The sequence below is a fragment of the Suricata suricatta genome, chromosome 7 (assembly GCF_006229205.1).
Source record: "Suricata suricatta isolate VVHF042 chromosome 7, meerkat_22Aug2017_6uvM2_HiC, whole genome shotgun sequence".
NCBI lineage: Eukaryota > Metazoa > Chordata > Mammalia > Carnivora > Herpestidae > Suricata > Suricata suricatta.
Genome location: NC_043706.1, coordinates 2235450 through 2246074, shown reverse-complemented (window position 1 = coordinate 2246074; position 10625 = coordinate 2235450). Strand labels below are relative to the sequence as shown.

At 39.6% G+C, this 10625-nt stretch overlaps 1 protein-coding gene across 1 annotated transcript in view; it reads right to left on the bottom strand.

Moving 5' to 3' along the window:
* Window positions 1-1929: 1929 nt before the first annotated feature.
* The window catches only part of LOC115296097 (putative olfactory receptor 2B8), a 9037-nt gene continuing 341 nt past the window's right edge, over window positions 1930-10625 (bottom strand). The window contains exons 2-3 of the mRNA XM_029944539.1: window positions 9778-10614; window positions 1930-1947 (exon numbers count right to left, since the gene is read on the bottom strand). Of these exons, the coding sequence (XP_029800399.1) occupies window positions 1930-1947; window positions 9778-10614 (855 nt within the window). The remainder of the gene's footprint in view (window positions 1948-9777; window positions 10615-10625) is intronic.

Sequence of the window (10625 nt, the reverse complement as noted above, 5' to 3'; positions counted from 1 at the left end):
ACGTTCTCATGTCCCTGTTCAGGCGCCAGATGTTGTGCGCACGCAGGCGCACAGAGCACAGACATGAGAATATGGGAATGAGAAAAAGGAGAGAGAGAGAGTCATAGGATGGGGACGGGAGGAGCAACATGAGCGGTGCCCATATCGATGCTTTATTCCTCACAGGCAAGTAGTTTTTTACAGACAGCCACAGGTGTAAACAATCCAGGAAGATTGCCAAAGCTTGAAGCACAGTCAACATTCTAACTCACGAAGCATGAAGGTCATTTGTACAATTAACATTTTAACTCAAGTAATCTAATCCCAGAGAAACTGAGGGCAGCTGCAAGGGTTGTAAGGGCACGAGAACTTTTGCTCAATCGTACTTTCCCTACTGGCTCCTTGCTTCTGCTTCCCACATGAGTGGAATGCAGCAAAGACTACAAAGGATCAGAGAGATCACCACAAGCATGAAACCTAAAGATAATAAAATGACACTCAATCCATCTCTATCAATAATCACTCTCAATGCAAATTGACTAAATACCCCAATCAAAAGACATATGGTATCAAAATTGATTTTAAAAAAACCAAGATGCATCTAAATGCTTCCTATAACAGATTCCTTTTAGTTCTGAAGAGACCTTCAGATTGAAAGTGTAGAGATGGAGAACCATCTATCATGCTACTGCTTGTCAAAAGAAGGCAAGAGTAGCCATACATACATCAGACAAACTAGACTTTAAAACAAAGCCTGTAACAAGAGATGAAGAAGGCAATTATATCATAATTAAGGGGACTCTCCATCAATAAGAACTAACAATTGTAAACATTTCTGCCCTCAATGAAAGAGAACCAAAATATATAAATCAGTTAATCACAAACATAAATAAATATATGGATAATAATACTGTGATTTTAGGAGACTTTAATACTCTACTTACAACCATGGACAGATTATCAAGGCAGAAAATCATTAAGGAAACAACGACTCTGAATGACATATTGGACCAGATAGACTTAACAGATATATTCAGAACATTTAATCCAAAAGCATCAGAATACACATTCTTCTTAAGTGCACATTGAACAGTCTCCAAAATCGATCACTTAATGGGTCACAAAACAGCCGTCAACAAATATAAAAGAATTGAGAACACACCATCCATATTTCAGATCACAACACTATGAAACTTGAAATTAAGCACAAGAAAAGATTTGGAAACACCCCCCCCCCACCAACTACATGGATGTTAAAGAACATCCAACAAAAGATTGAATGGTTCAGCCAGGAAGTTAAAGAAAAAATCTAAAAATATATGGAAGCAAATTAAAATGAAAGCACAACAGTCCAAAAACCCTTTGGGATGCAGCAAAGGCAGTCCTAAGAAGAAAACATATTGTAATCCAGGCCTCTCTCAAGAAGCAAGAAATTCCCCAAATATAGAACTAAATATCACACCAAAAGGAGCTAGAAAAACATTAGTAAAGAAAGCCCAAACTCAGCAAAAGAAAAGAATAATAAAGATTAGAGCAGCCATAAAAAATATAGAATTAAAAAAAAAGTAGAACAGATCAGATCACTAAATCTCAGAGCTGTTTTTTAAAGAATAAACAAAATTGATAAGCCTTCAGCCAAACATCTCAAAAGAAAAGATAGAGGACCCAAATAGATAAAATCATGAATGAAAGAGGAGAGATTACAACCAACACCATAGAATACAAACAATTATTAGAGAATGCTATGAAACATTAGAGATCAAAAAACAGGACAATCTGGAAGAAATGGACAAATTCCTAGATATTTACACACTACTAAAGTTCAAGCAGGAAGCAATAGAAAATTTGAACAGACCCATAATAGTGAAGAAATTGAATCCGTTATCAAAAATTTCCCAACAAATAAGAGTCCTGGCCCAGATGGATTCCCTGGGGAAATCTACCAGACATTTAAAGGGGAATTAATACCTATCCTTCTCAAGATGTTTCAAACAATAAAAACGGAAGAAAAAAAAACTTCTGGACTCATTCTATGAAGCCAGCATTATGCTGATACCCAAACCAGAGACCCAATTAAAAGGACAGTTACAGGCCAATATCCCTGAAGCACATAGATGCAAAAAATCTTAATTAAATACAAGAAATTGAATTCAACAGTATATTGAAAGAATTATTCACCATGATCAAGTAGGATTCATTCCTGGGCTACAGGACTGGTTCAATATTCACAAGTAAATCAATATGATACATCACATTAACAGAAGAAAGGATAAGAACCATATGTTCCTGTAAATAGGTACATAAAAGGCATTTGACAAAATACAATATCTCTTCTTAAGAAAAACCCTCAAGAAAGTCGAGATAGAAGGAACATATCTTAATATCATAAAGCCATATCTGAGAGGCCCACAGTTAATATCATCTTCAACGAGGAAAACCTGAGAGCTTTCCCCCAGAGATCAGGAACATGACAGGGATGTTCATTCTCACAACTCTTGTTTAACATAGTGTTGGACGTCCAAGCCTCAGCCATCAGATGACAAAATGAAATAAAAGGCATACAAATTGACAAAGAAGGTATCAAGTTTTGCTTTTTGCAGATGACATGTTACTCTACATGAAAAACTCAAAAACTCCAGCAAAAAAACTACTAGAGCTGATACATGAATTCATAAAGTCACAGTATATAAAACCAACAAATAAAAATTTGTTCCATTGCTATATATCAATAATGATGCCACAGTAAGAGATATCAAGGAATCGATCCCATTTACAATTGCACCAAAACCATAAAATACCTAGGAATCCATCTAACCAAAAAGGAAAAAAAAATGTATGCTAAAAACTATACAAAGCTTATGAAAGAAATAGAAGAGGACACAGAGAAATGGAAAAATATTGCAGCCTCATGGATTGGAAGAACAAATATTGTTAATATATTGAAACAACCCAAGGCAGTCTACACATTCAATGCAGTCCCCATCAAAATAGCACCAGCATTCTTCACAGTGCTAGAACATTCCTAAAATTTATATGTAACCACAAAAGACACCGAATAGTTGAAGTAATGTTGAAAAAGAAAACCAAAGCAGGAGGCATCACAATCCCAGACATAGTCTGTATTACAAAGTTGTAATCAAGATAGTATGGTATTGACATAAAACATACATATTCCAGTGGAATAGAATAGGTAACCCAGAAATGCACCAACAAATATATGGCCAACTAATCTCCAACAAAGCAGGAAATATTACCCAATGGGGAAAAGACAGTCTCTTTAGTATATGGTGCTGCAAGAACTGGACAGGGACATACAGAAAAGTGACACCAGACCACTTTCTTACACCATAGCCAAATATAAATTCAAAATGGATGAAAGACCTAAATGTGAGACAGGAATCCATCAAAACCCTAGAGGAGAAAGCAGGCAGCAACTTCTTTGACCTCGGCCACAGCAACTTTTAATTGACATGTCTCCAGAGGCAAGGGAAACAACAGCAAACATGAACTACTGGGACTCGTCAAGGTAATAAGGTTCTGCACAGCAAAGGAGACAATCCACAAAACTAAAGGCAACCGATTAAGTGGCAGAAGATATTTGCAAATGACATATCTGATAAGGATTAATATCCAAAATCTATAAAGAACTTAACAAACTTAACACCTGAAAAACTAATCCAGTGAAGAAATGGGAAGAAGATATGACTAGACACTTTTCCAAAGAAGACTTCCATATCCCAAACAAATGCATGAAAAGATGCTCAACATCAGGGAAATACACATCAAAACCACACTGAGATAAACCACCCCTGTCAGAATGGCTTAAATGAACAACTCAGGAAACAACAGGTGTTGGAGAGGATGTGGAGAAAGGGGAACCCTCTTCCACTGTTGGCTGGAATGCATACAGTGCAGCCACTCTGGAAATTAGTGTGGAGGCTCCTCAAAAAGCTAAAAATAGCATTACCTGACAACCCAGCAATAGGACTGCTAGGAATTTATCCAAAGGATACAGGAGTGCTGATTTATAGGGGCACATGTACTCCAATGATTATAGCACTGCTTTCAACAATAGCCAAATTGTGAAGGAGCCCAAGTATCCATCAACTGATGAATGGATAAAGGAGAAGTGATATATATATACAATGGAATTCTACTTGGCAAGGAAAAAGAATGAAATCTTTTCATTTGCAACAACGAGGATGGAACCAGAGGATATTATGCTAAGGAAAGAAAGTCATTCAGAGAAAGACAGATATCATAGCATTTCAATCATATGCAGAATTTGAGACTTAACAGAAGACCACAGGGGAAAAGAAGGAAAAATAAGTTATGAACAGAAAGGGAGGCAAACCATAAGGAACTCTTAAATACAGAGAAAAGACTGAGGGTTGATAGAGGTGGGGGTTGAAGGGTTGGGGGGAAATGGGTGCTAAGCACTGAGGAGGGCTGTTGGGATGAGCACTGTGTTTTGTATGACAGTGATAAATCACAGGAATCCACTCCTGAAGCCAAGATATACTACATGTTAGCTAACTTGACAATAAATTTTTTAAATGTCTAATACATGTTATGTGAAAATTGTATGTCATTTTAAAAATTAATTTGAAGTCAACCAAAAATATGTTAGCCAATAATATGAAATGGTATTGGTAAACAGAAGTTAAGTAGAGATAATTATTTCACTCCTAGTCAAACTGGAAGGAAAAGATTGACTACCTGTTCATCTCATCCCTCCAGAGCCTTCCTTCCTCTTTGGCTGCCTCTGGAGAGCCAAACTCTGAATATTTCTTTATCTATATATATATATATTCTTTCACTTCATTCTTATTTATTTATTTATTTATTATTTTTTATAATAGTTTATTGTCAAATTAGTTTCCATATAACACCCAGTGCTTCTCCCCACAAGTGCCCCCTACCATGACCATCACTCCCTCCTCCCCTCCCCCTTCAGTCCATGGATCGTCTCCAGTATTCAGTAGTCTCCCATAATCTGTGTCCCTCACTCTTCCCCACTCTCTTTCCCCCTTCCTCTCCCCATGGTCCCCTGCCAGGTCTCTCCTGTTAGACCTATGAATGCAAACATATGGTATCTGTCCTTCTCTGCCTGACTTATTTCGCTTAGCATGACACCCTCAAGGCCCATCCACTTTCCTACAAATGGCCATATATCATTCTTTCTCATTGCCATATAGTACTCCATTGTATATATATACCACATCTTCTTGATCCATTCATCAGTTGATGGACATTTAGGTTCTTTCCATGATTTGGCTATTGTAGAAAGTACCACTATGAACATTGGGGTACATGTGCTCCTATGCCTCAGCACTTCTTTATCCCTTGGGTAAATCCCTAGCAGTGCTATTGCTGGGTCAACTGAGGCTAATAGTTACATGGCGCAGGACCCTCCTGGGGTTACTAAAAATATGCACATATTGGTGCCTAGAGCACGTACTTTGACTTTGCTGCTTATAAAAAAGAAATATCCCCCAGATATAATATTATCTTTTTTATTCATGGGGAGATTCCATAGAATTCATATATTCCAACTTCTGTTTACCTGCAGACTCCATTGTCCACTCCAAACTACACCTCTTCATATGCACCAAAACACTCTGCAATAAGCAGAAAACCTTCCTGGGTAAACCCTGGGAATAAGACAACTTATGCTAACAGTAATTATACAGGGAATTGTTACTACTTTGAACAGAGCCTGAGCAATGAGCAATTTTGACTTCTCTTGCCTTTAAGATTCGCTGTTTTCAAAGAATATCCTCTCCAAGGTTAGTATATTTATTTTTTTTCTTTCAATATTTTATTGTCAAGTTGTTTTCCATACAACACCCAGTGCTCTTCCCCATAAGTGCCCTCCACCATCACCACCACGTCTTTTCCCCCCTCCCCCTTCCCCTTCAACTCTCAGTTCATTTTCAGCATTCAATAGTCTCTCAAGTTTTGTATCCCTCTCTCTCCCCAACTCTCTGTCCCTCCTCCGCTCCCCCTGGTTCTCCATTAGGTCTCTCCTGTTTTCCTGTTAGACCTATGAGTGCAAACATATGGGTTCTGTCTTTCTCTGCCTGGCTTACTTCGCTCAGCATGACACCCTCAAGGTCCATCCACTTTCCTGCAAATGGCCATATGTCATTCCCTCTCATTGCCATGTAGTACTCCATCGTGAATATATACCACATCTTCCTGATCCACTCATCCGGTGACGGACATTTAGGCTCCTTCCATGTTTTGGCTATTGTTGACAGTGCCGCTACGAACATTGGGGTACATGTGCTCCTATGCATCAGCATTTCTGTCTCTTTTGGGTAAATCCCCATTAAATATACAAACCTGTATTTATACTAAGGATTCTTTTCTACCTATTTCATCCTCTAACACTTTTCTACAGATCCACGACCACACACCACTAGGCACTCTCTGAGTGTATTAGCTTTTAGGAGAACCAGCAGTCATGTGCTTTCATCTGCCAGACCTTCACTTTCCCATCCATATACCACTGTCTTCATTTCATACAACTGTAGTGGTTCTTTACAGACCATACTTCTTCTTCAAAAAGGTAATTGTATATCTGCAAAATATTTTTATTCTTCATTGAAGTAGATGCCATATTCTTATCTAAACGTCCATTTCAATGTTCCTACAATGACATGAGCTTGTTCCCTTGGCTCCCGACCCTGTAGACCCCAAAATGTGTGGTGCTGCATGCAGAACTGGTGTCTATGGATGAGGTCGCTCTTTTTTAGACTAAGTTCTAGATGGAAGAGAAATCTGAACTTCCAGTTAGATGATTACCACTTCACTGGAGAAGGACAGACTAAGTATTTTCCCTTCCAGCTCAAACCAAATGCTCAGTGCCAGGTCTTTCAAGCATTCGATCTGTATGTGTAACAAATGGGATTAGAGGAGAAAAGCCTTCACTGGGTATTCAAGCCAGATAAGAAGAATCTGTTCTTTCTTATTGTTGTGGGCTTCTGCTATTTCAACAATAAGAATAAGAGAAATCACTAAATTCTCAAAAAGAATCTTAGCAATTACTATGACCACAATGTACCTCATTTTCGAACTTGGAATGGGATAGAAAAGTATCTGCATTTTGGTGTTACCACTGCATGCAGGAATTTGTGAATAATAAGGAATTTTGAAATTTGCTCCAATAATTACATTAGCTATTGCTATTGGGTTGAATGATGTGTGAAATTCTAATGCCCACTTAAAGTTAATGAGAATTTATGTGAAAACAGGGCTTCAGAGGGGCACAGCGGTAGCTTCGATGGGTGACTATCCAACTCTTGGTTTAGCTCCAGTCATGATCTCACAGTTTGTGAGTTCAAGACCTGCACTGGGCTCTGTGATAACAGTGCAGAGCCTGCTTGATATTCTCTCTCGCCCTGTCTCTCTCTGCCCCTACCTGGCTCACACACAAACGTGCACTCTCTTTCCCTCTCCGAAATGAATAAGTAAACTTAAAGAAAGGAAAACAAGAGGAGGACTTAAAGTGGTGGAAAAGCAGGAGGACTCTGGGCTTTCTTCATCCCTGTATTATTCCTTGAATTACCCTGGAAATGGATCTCCATTGTCTCCCTATAAAAGGTATAAAAAGAGCCTGCTTTGGTCAATTCTTTTTTTTTTATTAATAGTTTATTGTCAAATTGGTTCCCATATAACACCCAGTGCTCTTCCTCACAAGTGCCCTCCTCCATTGCCACCACTTATTCCCCCTCCCCTTCAACCCTCCGTTCCTTTTCAGTATTCAATAGTCTCTCAGGTTTTGTGTCCCTCACTCTCCTGAGCTTTCTTTTCCCCTTCCTCTCCCTATGGCCCTCTGTTAGGTTTCTCCTGTTAGACCTATGAGTGCAAACATATGGTATCTGTCCTCCCCCTGACTTATTTCACTTAGCATGACACCCTCAAGGTCCATCCACTTTGCTACATATAGTGATATTTCATTTTTTTTCTCATTGCTATATAATACTCCATTGGATATATGTATGTGTGTGTGTATATATATATATATATATATAATATATACACACATGAATCATTGGGATAGAATAGAGAACCCAGAACTAGGCCCACAAATGAATGTATGGTCAATTAATTTTTGACAAAGCAGGAAAGAGTATCCAGTGGAAAAAGACTGCCTCTTTAGCAGGTGGTGATGGGAGAACTGGACAGCAACCTGCAGAAAAATGAAACTAGACCACTTTCTTGCACCATACACAAAAATAAACTAAAAATGCTTTGGTCATTTCTTTTGGTCTCAATTGCCTTAATCGGCTTCCATGTGCAGGCAATAAAACTTTAGGTGTTTTCTCCTGTTACTCTTTCTCCTGTCAATTTAATTCCAGAACAGCTGGAAAAACCCTGGGAGGGGGAGGAAGTAATGGTCTCCTTTCCAAAAGCAGTGTCCTGTTTCTAAGGTCATCTCGGGGAGCCCTTCCCCTGACCCATCTTATCTCTAACCATTAATCCTCTCCTTTCTTCATTTATACCCAGCTCCTTTTCCCCACAAATCATGTGCGCACACACAGTGGTCCCCAGAGTCTGCATCATTAGGTCTCAAACATGCCACAACACCACAATGGTGAAAGAAAGCTCTCACCTATGTCACAAAATAAGCATCCAAAAAGAAGTCACCTACAAAGAAAGGAATTGCCAGGGATCTAAGTCCTGTTCATGCCTCCTCAGTGAGCCTGGTCACAGCAGGACTCTGGCAAACAGGAGCTGTGAAATCTGAAGACTGGGAGATACAGGGGCGTCTTACAGGGGTGACTGCACTCTGATAACTGATCCAGCGTTGAGTTTAGCAGGATGTATAGGGTCTGTTCAGAGTGCAGTAACCCTACACGATACACTGCTATTATGCTAACAAATGACAGTCCTAAAGCCAGACCATGGTAGGGACACATAAACTGAGAATCTCCTTTCCCTTCTGTGGGCTCACTGGCCCCACAGAGGAGAGCATGGGATGATGGGTTAAAGAGGTGATGGTGACTATAGAGAGCACTTGTGATGATGGAAATGTTGACCATGTTTTACACCGGAAAGTAATGTAACTGTAGATTAACTCTAATGGAATTAAAATAAGATCTTAATCAAAAACTAAAATAATACAAATTAATTTCAAACAAAAATTTTTTGAAAAACAAAGAATTCTATTCCAAAATTAAAACATTATCACAGTGGTGACATTACACCACAACCTGATATATGAATGTCTTTGTCAGGATGGATGTTAACAAGTTTTCTCAGAGCTAAGTCTGTTATTCCCACAGTTGCTCTCCTACTTCTGGAAAAAAGCTGTGATCCAGTCAGACTACTGACATTATAATAGAGCTGATATCAAACTGCAAGAACAAATAATAGCCTCCAGCAATTGCTATGGAATGATATGATAGTAATATTTATTACAGCACTTTAGTGGTTTTTATTCTTATTTATTATGCTTTTATGGTGGGTGTAACTGTCCTTTGCAATTAGAAATGGAATAGTGTTCCCAAATGGGGGTGAAATAAGAAAATCCTGTGAAACTTTTTACAGTATTAATATGATGCAGATGGTCTAGGAACACTACATCAGCATTCCTGGAGGCTGCAATGCGGCCATGAATTTGGAGTTTGAACACTCACTTGCATAAAAGAATGAATTTCAAAGAAGTTCTCTTGAGAGTTGTAGGGAGAACTATTGAGGGCACAAAAATCTTAAAGACTCTGGCATTCAAACTCTTCCATCACAGGGTCTTCTTCCCAGTTATCTGGAGTCATAGCCCCTACAGAGCACCTTCTTCATTGCTCCCATCACGTCCTTGTTCCGTAGGGTATATATGACAGGGTTGACCATGGGGGTGACAATGGTGTAGAAGAGAGAAATGAACTTGCCCTGATCCTGGGAGTAGTTGTTGCTGGGCTGAAGATAAATGTAGATGCCTGTGCCGTAGAACAGGGAGACCACTGTGAAGTGGGACCCACATGTCCCAAAAGCTTTCCTCTGTCCTGCAGCTGACTTTATTCTTAACACTGCCCTGACAATCTGACCATAGGAGAACGTGATTAATGCCACAGGAATGAGAAGAACGATCACACAGACAGAGAAGACCTCAGACTCAATAACAGTAGTGTCAACACAGGCAAGCTTGAGCAGTGGGGGGATCTCACAAAAGAAGTGGTCTATTTTATTTTTCCCACAAAGTGGTAAAAGGAAAATCAGGACCGTCTGCAATGAGGAGTTGGTAAAACCAGTGAACCACGATGCAGAAGCCATCAAGGCACAGAGACGAGGGTGCATGATCACAGTGTAGTGCAGGGGCCTGCAGACGGCTGCGTAGCGGTCAAATGCCATCACCCCTAAGAGGATGCATTCTGTGGATCCCAACCATAGAGACACAAACAGCTGAGCTACACAGCCACCAAAGGAGATGGACTTGTCTGCTCCCCTGAGATGGACCAGGAGCTGAGGGACAGTGCTGGTCGTGTAACACAGGTCCAGAAAGCTCAGGTTGGAGAGGAAAAAGTACATGGGAGTGTGAAGGTGTGGGTCCAGGCGGGACAGTGCAATGATGGTTGTGTTTCCCAGCAGGGTGAGCAGATAGAAGATCAGAAGAACCACAAAGAGGACTCTCTCCAGTTGAG